Below are 15864 nucleotides of genomic sequence, written 5' to 3' on the forward strand. Positions count from 1 at the left end.
TTGGAGGCAGAATTGAGGTAGGGAACTTGTGCGCATGACCACGCTGATGCAATCAAGTAACTTTTGGTATATACCCGGAAGTGCTGCATCTCAACGGGCCTTTTACCATTCAAATGTTTGAGTGGTAAAAGGCCCGTTGTGATGCGTTTACACCCAGAAGCACCGCGTCGCAATGGGCCTTTTACCACTCAAAGTGGGAGTTTGAGTCGTAAAGGGCCCATTGCGATTGCGCACTTCTGGGTGTAAACCGGAAGTGACTACTCAACCCTATTGAGTAGTACCAGTCTAACAGTAATGATTTTGCAGAATGGGCAAGTTCTAACGCAGTAATGTCTGATCAAAACTTCCACATAAAACTTCAGATGCCTAAGTCTAGATAAACTGGATGAAAGAAACAAACATCAAACAGGTGGATTATCTGCTGTCTAGAAAGAAAAATCTGTAGTGAATCACTTGATGCTCCCTGAATATATTTTTTTCATCAACATGGAAGCCTACGAGATACACTGTATGTGTTTTAGTTTTTTTCCTGTTATGACTGCAGCTAATTGAACACTTGCTGTATGTGTAGAATACATCTTTCTTAATGATGCATACAGTTACTCATGACAAGAAAAAGTCCTTGGGAATTCATAAAAGTCCATCAGGCAACATATCAGGACAGCAAACATAAGGTATGGTTGCTCTAAAGACAGTGATGAAAACAAATGACATTGTGGTGGCACAAAGAAGACACAAAGAAGAATCTAACATATATCTAAATGTGAAAACTATGTGTGAGACAAGACATGAATGTCAAAAGTGTAAAAAAAATAGTAGAATAGCAGATGTAGCTTTTAAAGCTGAAAATATACATCAAACTGTCAATTCCTGGGGGGAGTAAAGTGATCTTGTTTTAAAAGCTATTATATTTTGCCGGAAACTGTGATTGGAAACATCTGAATTTGCCATCTGCTTTAGCAGTGCTAATGTTGAAAAAGAAAAGCCGATTAATTTTATGAGCCCCTTTAGTATAATACAACCCAAATTAAGACTGACCCTACCAACCTGCAGGCACTAGCTGGAGATATCCCGCTATTATAAATGCTCTCCAGCCGATAGAGATCAGTTCACTTGGAGAAAATGGCCGCTTTGGCAATTGGACTCTATGGCATTGAAGTATCTCCCCTCCCAAACCCCACCCTCCTCAGGCTCCCCCCAAAAAAACTTCCCACTGGTGGCAAAGAGAGACCTGGCATCCCTAGTTGGCAACACACACACACACACACACACACACACATCTCAAGTTTTGTTTGGCTTAAGCCCATTTTTTTAAAAGGACAAGAAATTGGTTAGGAACTCATCACTGCTATTGTCAATAAAGCAAGTTTTTCGACAGTATTCAGGCTCTAAGTAACATTGTGCTCAGTCCAAGAAAAATGTAGAGACTTGGGTCAGTGTAAAGTACTACTCAGTGTAAAGTACTACTCCCAGTAAAGGGAGATTGCATAATATATTAATGAAATGTCACAGACAAATCATATAAATTAATAACTTTATGTTTATAGCATTTTTTGTTGCAAAAGCCCAAACTATTTCATGAAGCTACAGCTCTCGCAAAGTTGTCTAGCTCAAGGTTAAAAATGCTGTCTCTCCTCTAATACATCCTCTGGTTCTCTTGTCAACAGCAGACAGGTCTGCGTTAAAGTTTCAGTGAGCTTTCTTTGGAAGAGAAAATTAAGCAGTGCAACTTTATAATCAGCTGCTAATGATCAGAAAAGTAGTGAAGGAACAGGGCAACAAATGTTAAATTTAAAAGCTCCATTCATTAATTAATTCCCTTCTCCCTGATAACATGTGTTAATTATTCTTTATAAAGCAAATTGAATGTGCTATAAAGACTGAAGGCAAACCTAAATAATGTGGAAAAACCACAAGGTATATAAAAACACAATTGATATGCAAAATACTACACGCAGCTAATGCTAAATAAATTTTGGTTTTCCGATTCCATAGATCAATAGCTGTGATTACTGCGTGTTGGATTTTAATTTATTTATTCACTGCAAAAAAAGAAAGAAAAGAAATGAGGTTACATTTGGTCTCAGAATGCCAGTAAAGAATGAACAGCTGTTCTATTTAGAATTTCTAAAGAAACAGAATTATAACAAAGGTTGTCAAGAAAAGATGGATATACTTGTATAATTCTGAGCAGCAATCCATTATGTCTAATGGTGAAATGTTATGGCACATGCAAACACATACAAAAAGAATTGTAATTAAAGAAATCACCCAGATTGATGTCCTAACGATTTTGCCACTGCATCTTAACTTCCAGATAAAATATTTTTTCTTGGGTTCACAGTTCTTCTCCAGCCTAGGCAGCTACAGAGAGGGAGTGCACTGAGTCAACGCCAGCAGTAGTCACGCTTGTGTGTGTGTGTGTGTGTGTGTGTGTGTGTGTAAAGTGCAGTCAAGTCGTGGCGACCCCTTTGGGGGTTTTCATGGCAAGAGACTAACAGAGGTGGTTTGCCAGTGCCTTCCTCTGCACAGCAACCCTGGTATTCCTTGTTGGTCTCCTATCCAAATACTAACCAGGGCTGACCCTGCTTAGTTTCTGATATCTGATGAGATCAGGCTAGCCATGTCACGCTTGCCTCTTGTTTAATGTTTGTATATTTCCCACATAGGCCAGGCTATCACCAATATGGGCTGTTGAACGTACAGGTGGTGTAAAATAATTTGACAAGCTGGTGGTGATGTTTGTAGAAAGCATGGCGGCCAGGGATTCAGTCATGTGCTAATTTTGTGTGTCACATCACAGGGATGAGAAGACAAAACATTCTTCTAGAGCTAGATAAACCTTTCCTAAAACAAACACAGTGATCAATTAGAACCCTTTTTCATGGAATTAGGTTCTACATATTTTCATCAGAAAAATGAAGAAAATTATAATTCAAGAAATCAACCCTACTGGATTTTCAATCTAAACAACACCAAAAGGGAACAGTGTGTACAAACAGATTTTTGTATCCTGGCATTACTATCTTATGATTTGGAGACAGCCATGACAAACACAAGATTTTCAATATAGATTACCAGAATATGTATGCTGTGGTACATAGACCTTGTTCACCTTGAATACCCCCCCAAAAAATCTGTTTTACAAAATATTTACAAATATTATAGATTTGTTTTCATGACGAATACTGAATGAGGTCTGTTAACTGTATAATGAAGCTGAATCTGGGCATAGCTGAAAGTAACGACTACACGAATTTTATTTATTTATTTGTTTTATAGTTTTTTAGTTTTACAACTTTTTAATGATAATTGGAGGGGGAAAGCCATGGTTGCCTATTCTCCCAAGACAGTGGAAAAGGTTTGGGGCAATTCTCAGGTCACAATCTAGTCATAACAAGGCAGTTTGCTGTACTGTTGCAGGGCGCTATAGAACTTGCAGACAGGTATTATATCACACCTGTCCTTTCCCACTCTACTGTGTTGGGCAATGCTCTTTTTTTGGTCCCTTCTTCAGTTTGTATACAATTCTTATGTGGCTAAGGTCTATTTAAAATAGTAGGTCACTGTGTTATAGAGGGCTATCATATGAAGTTGCTGTTGATCAGAAACTTCAGCTGGCCTGGAATATGGCAACCAAATTATTGACTGGAGCTGGTCCTTGGGAGTATATTTTCCCAACATGTTCCTGTGTACAACCGCAGTCTTCAGGATGCCACCTATTGGCTGTTGCCACATTTAGAGTGGCATGCATGGCATCAACCAGAGCCTTGGCCTTCTACGTGGTGGCCCCGACTCAGTGCGATGGGTTCAATGAAGAGAGGAGGGTGCCCCCTTGTTGAAGATCTTTAGGTAAAGGTAGTCCCTTGTGCAAGCACCGGGTCATTACTGACCTATGGGGTGACGTCACATCACAACGTTTACTAGGCAGACTATGTTTATGGGGTGGTTTGTCATTGCCTTCCCTGGCCATCTACCCTTAACCCCCAGCAAGCAGGGTGCTCACTTTACCAACCTCGACAAGATGGAAGGCTGAGTCAACCTACAGCTAGCTATCTGAAACCAACTTCTAACTCAGTCGTGACTCTAGCTTATTTGTTTGTTTGTTAAAGCTTTTGATGGGCTATGAATAGCAAATGTTTTAGTTATTAGTGGAAGCTGCTTTGAGCCTGTGTGACCCCGCACGAGCATAAGTGCCCATTTAACCCAGGAAAACAGGCACTTTTGCCATCTCAGGGGCAAACACACCGGCGCAGGGAGCAGTGTAGCTGTGCCGGTCCTGCTGCCAACGCAGCCACGCTGGCAAGGAATTCCCAGAAGGGAAAGCCCACATTGGTGTGGGGGCATTCCCAGGGAGAAAGGGGTTAGAAAGCTGCCTAAAGGCAGTTCTGCCCCTAGGAATGCCCCTCGGGAATTCCTGGGGCATTCCTAGAGGCAGAGCTTCCTTTAGGCAGCTTTCTAACCCCTTTCTCTCTGGGAATGCCCCCTCATGCTGCAGAGTTGCTGCACCACCTTTTTTTTTTTGATGATGCAGCCTGGCTATTTCCAATGGGGCCATTTTCTTTTAATCTATTTTAAAACTTTTTAAATGTCTTTTTGACAGCTGGGAAGACTCTGTGGAGGCTGCATAGCTGCGCTGCTACTGGCTGCTGCAGATCTACCCCCCCCCTTTCAGGACAGGGCTGCCTGTCTCCAAAGTAATAAATGAAGCTTCTTATCTCCCTTATCATAATAGTGCTTACCACAAAAACCAAGAAGTTCTTGGTTTTTTTTTGCTGTAACAGAAACAGATGTCTAATCAGAGAAGCACTTCTATTCCTGCCTCCCCTGGCAAATCAGGGAGTGGCTCTCCTGACTGTCCCATCAATCAAAGAAGCTCAATTGGTAGGTACATGAGAGAGGGCCTTTTCAGTGGCAGCCTGACAATTATGGAACAACCTCCCCAGGGAGGTGTTCCTGGCCCCCTCTCTTCTGATCTTTAGCAGGCAGCTGAATACATTTTTATTTAGGACTGCATTTCTTTAAACCAGTCCTAAATTGTAATTTTAAATTTTGGAATAAAAACATAAAAAATAACTTTTTATGTTATCTATTACTAAAGCTTGAACAACAGGATTGCAGATTAATAGTCTAGCAATACTGATGCTGAATGCCTCTACTTTTTTCTCATCTAAAAGGACCATGTCCTTTGTGAAGCACATGACACATAATTTGAAACCAGGCATCTAAATTTATATGGGAAGTTCCTCTGATCTGTAACTGGCTGAGTGTTAAATGTCTAGACCACATCTGATTCTTAGATGGAAATATTTTATTTTATTTAACCAATCACACCTTTCTGCACTCACAAAGGCCACCAAGGTGGTTAACATATTAAAACATACATAATAAAATCACATTTTAACACCATTAAAACAACCCCCCCAAAACCCCACATACCTTTAAAACAATTGAAAGCAGAGCTAAATAAGCTTGTAAATGTTATGAATTGCTACTTTGCATCAAGTGTACCTGTAAAGTCCACCACAGTGACCACCATTGGTTGCCTGGTTCGGGTTGGGAAACACCTGGAGATTTTTGGGGTGGAACCTGAGGAGGATGGGGTTTGGGGAGGGGAGAGATTTCAATGCCATAGAGTCCAATTGCCAAAGCAGCCATTTTCTCCAGGTGATAGGTTGGAGATCAGTTGTAATAGTAGATCTCCAGCTAGTACCTGGAGGTTGGCAACCCTATATCCAAGTGGTGTGGTATCTGATAAACTTATATACTTTGAATTCATAATGTTTACTTATGTTAGACTGTGATGGGGGAAGGAAGACAAATATGTTTTTATAAATGAACCTGTCAAAAGATTTTTTAAAAACCTAACTTACAACAGTTAAAGATCATTGTTCACTACAATTCAGCAAAGTACAATTCTAATTTAGCTATATTTGATCATTGCTTCTAAATGGGGGGGGGGGAAATCCCATTCAGAGTTAAAAGCTCAACTTAGAGTGAAGAATTCATGAGCTTTTGAAGGGTTAAAATTGCCACTTCTAGAAATGTTGTGGTAGAGTCTTTCCTAATTGGTTGTATTCAAGTTTTAAGCTCAGCTTTATCACTGTCAATGACCTGCTGTTTTACTGCAGAGGAACTCATAGGAATAGTAATAAGAAAAAAATCTATTCCTCAGCACAGTTTTAGAGCACCTTTTTTCTTAATATAAAAGATCAAGTGTCTCTTTCCTTACATCTTATTTTGAAGAGTGTATGTCTAATGATTTTTCTCCATTATATTGCAATAGCATGATTCTCTTCTACATTCAAATGCAAGTGTCTTCAAAACTTAGAAGTGTGCTTTACTTACTTTCTTTGATACAGATATCAACGTACATTTTAAACTTCAGAGCCAAAGCTACATTAGCTGAAAGATGTTACACTGGTTTTATGGTTAGTCCACTATAATAAGGACAATTGTGGTATTTGCAACCTGAATTACAGCATGGAACATAGTTTAAGAACAGATTTTTTTCAAGCAGCAGATCCTTTTTAATTTCTTATAACAATATGTCCTAGTCTCCTTACATAAAGTTTAATCATAGTCTGGCCACAGAAATATTACATGGTGTTCTATTCACAGTCACTCATGTTTGTCATGTTCTGCCATTCAGTGTCACCTGGTAGCAAAGGAAAAATAGAGATGGCTGCAGAATGAAAATGGCTTTATGCAATTTGTATCTTTAGTTGATCTGTTCTTTCTTTTTGCCCATTTATTTTAATGAAGGCAAAAAATATAGCATTCATTTCAGTAATGAAATGAGCTTTCCTCAAAGCCTAAGGAATAAATCCTCAACTTTGCGAAGATGAGTCCCAGAACAGATACATCATGTAAATCAGCCTTCTTTTACCTACAATAATCCAGGATTCAGATGGCTTTCAGCAGAACCTAAAATATAAGTCTAATTAACGGTTTCTTGTTGTTGTTTCTGTGCTCTTTTAAAAGGTGCTGGCTATAAATCCATCAAGTGCCAGTTCATAGTTGGCCAGTTTGAGCTATCCAATATGCATTCCTTTTGGGTTGCTCCATCATGAGTGCTTCTGGGCTGAACAAAAATCAATCTGTATTTTTTGATTATTTACTATATTTATTTATTTACTGTATTTTTTAAAAATCTGCACATTGAGGCCAGGGTCAAATGGCAGGTATTTTTACAAACCCTTGAAAAACCCCAGGACTCCCCCATGATTAAAAAAAACTGGGAGAAAATAGTTGAGGGCACTTTTTTTAACCTCAACAACAAATGTCTCATATGTGTTGTGATTACCGTATATACTCGCGTATAAGCCGAGTTTTTCAGCCCCAAAAAAGGGCTGAAAAAGCCGAACTCGGCTTATATGTGGGTCAATACGGTAGGGGAGGGGAGGGGGGAGGGGGAGGGAGGAGGGAGGAGGGAGGGGGGAACTTACTGCCGCCACCGGGCCCACGCCGCTTCCTGCTTCCAAGAGCGGCCTGGGGCAGCCTCCTGTAGCTGCAGGGAGGCTGCCCTGGCCCTCGCCCGGCCGCCGCTTCTGCCGGCCAAGAGCAGCCTGGGGCGGCCTGGGGCGGCGGCTCCGGCCCTCGCCCGGCCGCCGCTTCTGCCGGCCGAGAGCGGCCTGGGGCGGCCTGGGGCGGCGGCTCCGGCCCTCGCCCGGCCGCGCCGCCGCTTCTGCCGGCCGAGAGCGGCCTGGGGCGGTGGCCCCGGCCCTCGCCCGGCCGCGCTGCCGCTTCTGCCGGCTGAGAGCGGCCTGGGGCGGCCTTCTGCAGCTCCAGGGAGGCTGCCCCGGCCCTCGCCCGGTCGTGCCACCGCCGCCGCCAGGACCGCGCCGCTTGCTCCTGCGCCGGGAGCCCAGATAAGCCTGCGGGGGGGGGAGGGGTTATAAGCCGACCCTCGGCTTATACTCGGGTGCCTAATTTTTCCCCATTTTTGGGGAGAAATTAGGCACCTCGGCTTATACGCGGGTCGGCTTATACATGGGTATATACGGTATGCACCCTGAAACCATGAGAAAGTGTAACAAAATGCGCTAGGAAGAGTCAGTTGACAGGAATTGAGTTTCTCTGGAGACAGCCCATTTGGATTAAATGCCAAATGGAGGAGATGAATGCCGGACATAAAAAACCTGAGATGAGGGCTACGTGACAAATGACCTGATAGGGCATCTTGGGGTATCTCCCACAAGGGGCAGGACTCCTAACTCTGGATTGGGAAGGAGGTTTTTACCTAAGCAGACAAAAGGTTTAAAAGGAGGAATCTTCCTTTGTTCTGGGTTCAAATACTTTGCCCGAATGCTGTGATCTGTGCTGGGACTCGTACTCCTCTGTAAAGGGGCAGTTGAGAGTTTGGGGATGTGCCTTGTATTGTCACTTAGCTATAGGGTTGCCAGGTCCCTCTTCACCATGGGCAAGAAGTTTTTGGGGTGGAGCCTGAGGAGGGTGGGGTTTGGGGAGGGACTTCAATGCCATAAGATCCAAATGCCAAAGCGGCCATTTTCTCCATGGGAAATGAACTCTATTGGCTGGGGATACGTTGTAATAGCAGGAGATCTCCAGCTATTACCTGGAGGTTGGTAACCCTACTTAGCTAGACTTGTGTTCATTTTTCTTTCCTTAGAACCGCATGTGCTAGGCCTGACCGCTTTTTTTTCATGTATGTGCTCTGGTTTAATATTTAGTAATAAAGCTTCTTTCCTGCTTAAGAAAGCAGACAGTGACTCAGATCCTACTCACACGTTGAAGACTGCTCTTACACGCTAAAGACATGCATACATGGGGGAGGGGAAGCTAAAGTAATTGGAAATTCTGCCCTTCGTATTTGCTCAGAGGCAGCATTTCCAAGGTCCCCCAAGGCAGTACTTATGTGATAGGCTGGGTTTTATATTTTCAGGTGGTGGGACTGAAGAGAAACACATTTCTTAAATGCAGGAAGACATGCAATACACACGTGAGAACACAGAGATTCAGGGCAGGTTTGGATCTGAAGAAGTGGACTCTAGTCCACATAAGATTATGCTAGGAAAAAACTTGCCAGCCAGTAGACTCCTGTTTATTTTTCCCTACAATGGAATAGCCAGGCTACCACTCTGGAATTGTACATACCTTGTATATTCCTAATTTTTTAGTTTAGTAAAAAAATAAAAAAAATAAAATAAAAAAGACCTGCTTTTTAATCTATAATTATTTTTAGCCATATTTAAGGTTTGTTCACCTGATATCTTTGCAGTTCTTCCCTCCCACTAAGCATTAGTCCTCATGCTACTACTGAAGGTACAATAAGAAAATATAAATTATGAGAACTGGTTTATTTCGCACATCTGATCTTAACCTAACTGCAATATCTATGAGCTAATATGATGGACTTACCCTGAGAAAAAATAATGGGTACCTTTAATAAACTTTTATTGTTCTCTATTAACTTTCTGGATTTTAAAATATAAAACAAGAAACAATTTGTTGCAGGTCAAACTCCATGACCACTTTTCATTAAGTTGGTCAGCATTTTAACTGAATGAAACGAAGAAGGAAGTGATGAAGTACAGACTCAAGTGTAGTGGATTCTGTGCAGTACCAGGCAGTGTGGTTTTGTGGAAACCTTTTAACATCATTTTTATTTGAATACACTTCTTTTAAATATATTTGTTTGTACAATTGTTTTTACTTAAATGCTTTTCCTTTGCAACACCAGGTTATATAATTTAAAGAAAAGAACAACGTGATGAATATCAAGTAACTAAATTTATAGTGCATTCCTGAGATTTTCGCCGAATCTCCTTAGTAGGCGGTGTGACCTCGCCCCCAGCGTAAGTGTGTTTAAACACGGATTAAGACGCACTTGCGCTGCCATCGAGAGGAGTTCCACTGGTGCCCGAGTGCCGCAGAGCCACGCCTCGCCCCTCCGCCAGTGCAGCCTCTCCGTGGCGCAGGCCATGGTGTAGAATGGCCACCCCAGAGCAGGGGGGAGTTCCAGGGGCGGGGTGGGGGAAGGATTCGGCTTATTATGCTGGCGTCGGGAATGGCAGTGCTGCGCCTGCTTTTTAGCAGGCGCAGCCTTGCTGTTTTCAGTGGGTCTTTTAGCCCCATTGAAAACAAAAGAAGCCTTTTCAAGGCTTTTTTCGTTTTTGTGGCATGCGCAAAACGGCGTAGGAGGAGGCATGGCTGCACCTCTTCCCCACCATCCCCGCACGCCGCCAGCTCAGGAATGGGCTGTTAATGTACTACTGTGGAAGATTTAAAGGAGATTTAAGATACAAACAGTTCTCAAAGGCCACTAATAGTCTAACCCTGCTGTTGCAGCTGCAGCAATGTGCCTGGCTTTGCTTCATCTTCCAAGAACCCTTTCACCATTTACCTGTATGGCACTGCAGGACACCTGTCTCCGACCTCTCATCTCAAATAGCCTACAGCATGGTACATTCAAGGCTCCCTCTTTGGTCTGAATTTTTCTTCCCCCTCTCTACCCATTGTCCCCACCTGCCAAAAAGCAGGCAACAAGTGCTTTGACATGGCACTGTAGGAGAACAAAACCTAATGTAGCAGTGTGGATAACTGATGCTGTTATAATATCATAACTCTATGACAAGGCCCTGGCTTCTGGATACTATACATGTCCAATGGCTACATTAGGACTGACCTGCAAAGTCTGCCCTTAAAATACCTTTTACTATCGACATCAGTAATGAGTTATAAATGACTCTGCAAAAAGCATTTTTAAGTCTCTCTGACAGCGGTTTCTTTGAAAGCAGAACTGCCTCTCCGGGAGAGGCCAAATATCTATGCGTACAAAGTAGGTCCTTCTGCATCCAGATAAATTAGATTGTTTACACAGATAAAGTGCTAGAGAGAAGTGGTGCGGTAATTTGATCACTGTACTTTAAGAGACCTCACAGTGTAATCTAGTGACTATAAAGTGCTTCTGTAGATCAGTGATGTACTTGAGTAACATAATTCCCACCTTCACTTTCATCACAGGAGCAAACATTCTATTATCTTCGGACACGCCTCCTATGTAGAGCTTTTTTGTGAAGACAGGAGCATGGTCATTTTCATCCTGTACTTCAATGATCACCTTGGCAGTATTACCTAAAATAAAAACAATAATTTAGTAAGATTTTGGTACACCATATGCTTTTGACCACGGGCATATAGATGGAAGGAAATTGGTTTACAAAATTAAAATTAGGACCATGTTGCTGATGTCACCACTGTAAGATTTGTCCTGTTGTATCGCTTGCTATTCACAATTCCATTATATTCAATTGGGTGGGGGGTAGGGTTCATCTGATACAGCTGGCTTGTTGGAGGCTGACGTATCGATAAAATGGCATTTTTTAATGTTAGGTGTTCCTGTTGCTACATCTTCTCCACCCCTCCTCCTCCTCCTGTTATTTTCTTAGCCACTTAACAGCTTTGTGTAGTATCAGTGCCTTGTATCTGTCTATGATCACAGTGATAATTCTGGGGTCAGTGCTTTTTTACTGACCCAGCTCATGTTGTAATACTGGAAATGCATTGGTACAGCAGAGACCGATTCATTCTGAGTGCTGCTTTAGCAGCTGTGTGAAGTTTCATAAAACTGGGTTATTAAACACACAAGAAAAAGTTCTTCATTAAAGTGGACAAGGGTAATAAAGACATGGTAGACGTATAGCTGCTGTGGAGAGGTTAAGGATCATCTGTACAATTTGCTTTGCAGGACACAGAACAAAGAAGTTGGTGAGAATAGATGCTGAGAAAGTAATTGCAACATATGAGGGATACTAATTGTCTACATAGACCTGTTTTCATAGGCTTCTTCTAGTATTAGGAACTTTGGAACCATCTGTTATGAGATACCAGGCTTGAAATTAAGGTTACCAACCTCCAGGTGTGGGCTGGAGTTATCCTGGAATTACATCTGATCCCCAGATTACAAAGATTAAAATTTTTAAAGCCTCTGTTAGATAGGATTTCTGCTGAAACCGGTGAAATAAACTGGATTTTCTGTTATTGAACAAAAAATGTCAGATATCATGCCAAGTAGCCAGATTCTGCTTTTTGATAAGCAGGATTGGGGGGGAGGGAGAATGAAAATAAAACCATTGTAGGTTAAACAGTCTTAAAAGGTTGAAGGTTGCATTTTAAAAAGTTTTAAGACTCGAATTACGTTGTCATTGGATTGAAATGCTGTTTTCCTCTCTCCCCCCCGCCCCCCGGTAATACTGGACAATGACCGTAATAAAGTTGGGATGATGATGATTAACCAAGCCTCTATCCTGGTAATGAGAAGCCATCCTGAAATTGTGTTTGTCTTGTGAGAGACGCATGCTCTGCCTGCTCTCTCTTGCCATATACTTTAAATTGCATTGCTCTAACATATTCTTCCCCAACAAAGAAATCTTTGCCTGCCCAAGACTGCCCCCCCCCAGTTTTGTGAGAGGGAAAGTCCTGTTCCAGGCACAAATTACACACCTCAAACCTCTTGGATTTCTGCCTGGGTCTCTCTGCCTTGGATTTTGGTGGCAAGCACCAGAATGGGGGCCCAGCTGGGTGTAAAACCTAAGCCTGCAGCTTACGGTTGCCAGGTCCCTCTTTGCAACCGGCGGGAGGTTTTTGGGGTGGAGCCTGAAGAGGGTGGGGTTTGGGAAGGGGAGGGACTTCAATGCCATAGAGTCCAATTGCCAAAGCGGCCATTTTCTCCAGGTGAACTGATCTCTAACGGCTGGAGATCAGTTGTAATAGCAGGAGATCTCCAGCTACTACCTGGTGGTTGGCAACCCTACTGCAGCTCCTTGTTTTCTTCTTTATGTTCAGGCTATCCAAGTGTGATTTGGGGCAGAACTGGAAAGAGGGCTCTGTGGAGAAATGCATTTTATTTTGGGATTTGGGATTGCCAAAATCCCCACATTCAATTAAAAAAAAAATTCTCTCTCCTGGCAGAAGCCAGGCAGGAAGGGGATGTCAGTTGCTTCCAAGTATCACCCAAGTACCAACCATCAACACTAGGGAAATGCTAATGGCCATGAAACGGTCAGCTCACACTTTAGTTGGAAACTGACAGGATACAGACAGTTGGCAGTGAGAGGGACAAGACTGATTCTTCCTCGAAGTTTCAAGAAGAGATTCTTTGACCCACAAGAGGGAAGGGAAATAGAGGGCAAGAATCCTTTATCATGGAAGGAGAGGGTCCATTTTTGGTGGATCTGTTCTGGCTGAATACACCTGAAGGAGCTCTCACACCTGAGGTCCATTTTGATGGCTGCCATTGCTACATGGAGCAGACAAAGATCTAGCTGCTTGGACAATGATTCCAAGGTAAGGGGAGGCTTTTAGGAAAGACAGCTTTTAGGAAAGTATAACTCTAAGTTTAAAAGCCTGCCTTAGAATCAGATCAGCTAGGGCATGTATAAAGTGGAATTATTTCCCTGGGAATGCCCAAATGTGGTAAGGTGTCCCCATGGCAATCAGCCACTGGGTAGCAGAAGACAATAGACAATTCTTTATTACGGTCAATGGCCAGCACAGGTAAAACAGGTAAGGTACCAATTTACATGTCTAAAATACACATCTGAGTAAAACATGCTGGTTCATTTGTTGGTATAGATAAACCATCTGGTGACAAAGGGGAGCACATATAATTAAAACTGTATCTGGGTAGCAGAAGATGCATGCACTAGGAAGAGCTTTGGAATGGCAATGTGGGAAGGAAAGTTGGGAGCACTGGCCCTCTTGGTAGTTAAATTCTAGAATGGCTAGTTGGTGGCAGTGTACCGAAGAAGAGGCAAAAGAGGGAAACCTCTGGGAGAGCACCACATTGCTGTGTGGGGACTCAGGACAATCGCTGGGCCTCTAGATGCCTCAGATGACCAAACAGAGTGGCACTCACAGGTCAGCAGGGCCATACTGCCACAGGCTCCATACACATGGATACATGACTGGAGCACACGTACTCCCTGGCCACACATGGTAATAATACATAATAGCTTTAAGCTTTACCTTCAGCACCTTACTTGGGAACTGCTGCATGCAGTAACATATTCCTTGTCATTTCATTACTTCCTTTTACTCTTGAGTGAATGAATATTTAGTGCAATTAAAGTTTATGTAAGTGTCCTGGACTTGCAAAGCTCATAAATTGCTAATATTGGCAAACTGCTGCAGGAGAAAGATTAATTCAAGTTCAATGTTTGCGGAATAGTGATAATTTGCATAAGGTATCTAAAATAAAACTTAAGGATTCTTGCAATAATGTTTCTGGTTTTGGTTTTTGCAAACACAAACTAACATGGATTTGCAATCCCAATCTCAGAAAACAAGTGGGAAGCTGAGGCAACCCCCACAGCATTCCAGTTGCCATGCGGTCCTAGCAGCTCCATAGCTAACGACTCTTCTGCAAGGGGGAAAATGTTCCTTTTCTCAGCAAAACAAACTCACATCTGCCTTGAATAGAGGCTATTCTTGTCTGCGGTAGGGGGCGGATCACCAGTCTTAGATCCTTCTGAGCTAGAGATCTGCCAGGACCCACGAAGGGCGAGACCAAATAATTCCGTGGGCCTGAAACGGCCCCCGGGCCTGACGTTCCCCACCCCTGCCATAAGGGGTCGCCATAAGTCGGCTGCGACTTGACGGAACTTCACACACACACACACACACACTGTACTAGGAATACCCAAAATGATCAGCTTGAACATTATATTTCTGAGTGGCATTTTATAGAAATAGGTCAGTCTCATTGAAACCACTTCTGACATTAAATAAATGTTTATATTTTACAATAAGAATCAGGTGGTAGTTGGCTTTGGGTGAAATTTGCACATAGTCTCTGCTTCTACTGGGTTCTCTGTGCTTCAGGAGAAAGTAAATAAAGATTTTACTCTGTGGACCTCAACTTTGCTTTCAGTACTTAGTTGCAGGTCATATCCTGAAAGGCCAACTCAGGGTAACAAGAGAATTTTCAACTAAATCAAAGTTTACTTCACTCAGTATAGCACTAAGCAGAGTTGTCTCCATGCCACAAGCCAATTTCTACAGAATGGCTGACCAAATAAATTGATCTCCATTGTGTAGTTCAGTTATCTCTGTTCTAATAGAAGATACCACCAGCCATGCTTAGCAGTGGTGTGGGAAAAACCCAAACAATGGGGGCTGATCTCCGTGACAAGCTGGTACTCATAAAAAGGGGATCATGTCGAGATGCTGCGTGGCAGCTGTACTGATGAGACGCAGTCCAAAACATTCTTTTAAATGTCAAGTAATCCCCTCCACAGAGATGAAAAGTTCTGTTATTTCTGTGTCTTTTAATTTCTGACATTAAAACCCTTACAACCTTTATTCCTCACAGTTATTAAAATACATACATTAATCTCTCTTCCAGTTTAAACTTCACTGACATTTAATTTCATTAACACCTTCATTTCAGCTCATCACTTCATTTTTATATGTGGTAGATATTTAATTGGTTCTGGCACACTGAGAACTCAGCATCTGTGAGTCACTTATTATTTAACCCTTTCCTTTTAACAAAAGTCTAGTGGGTAGCTGATTAGAACAAAAGACAACACATTAAACTAACATGTTCGGTTGTGCCCTCCAATCTGGGATAAGAGATGCTAAAAACCTGTATCAGCCAATCCTAACATGAACATATAAAGATCTTTTATGCATGGCTGTTTCACTCGCTGTCACCCCTCCAAAGACTTCGTGCCTTTGTGTTGATCATGCATGCCGTTTTCGACTGTCAGAGGTCACCTCACTCTCCCCCTGCGTTTCCCCGCATTTTCAAATTGGAGACAAAACAGGTCCCTGAAAACGCGGGCAAAACACGGGGAAACGCAGGGGGAGAGCAAGGTGACCTCTGATGGTTGGAAAGGT

The 15864-nt window shown here is 42.5% G+C and overlaps 1 protein-coding gene across 1 annotated transcript in view; it reads right to left on the reverse strand.

The window, feature by feature from the left end:
* Positions 1-15864, reverse strand: part of PCDH15 (protocadherin related 15) — a 558859-nt gene that overhangs the window by 72131 nt on the left and 470864 nt on the right. The window contains exon 27 of the mRNA XM_056849418.1: positions 10970-11097. Within this exon, the coding sequence (XP_056705396.1) occupies positions 10970-11097 (128 nt within the window). The remainder of the gene's footprint in view (positions 1-10969; positions 11098-15864) is intronic.

Source organism: Euleptes europaea, chromosome 5 (genome assembly GCF_029931775.1).
Source record: "Euleptes europaea isolate rEulEur1 chromosome 5, rEulEur1.hap1, whole genome shotgun sequence".
NCBI lineage: Eukaryota > Metazoa > Chordata > Lepidosauria > Squamata > Sphaerodactylidae > Euleptes > Euleptes europaea.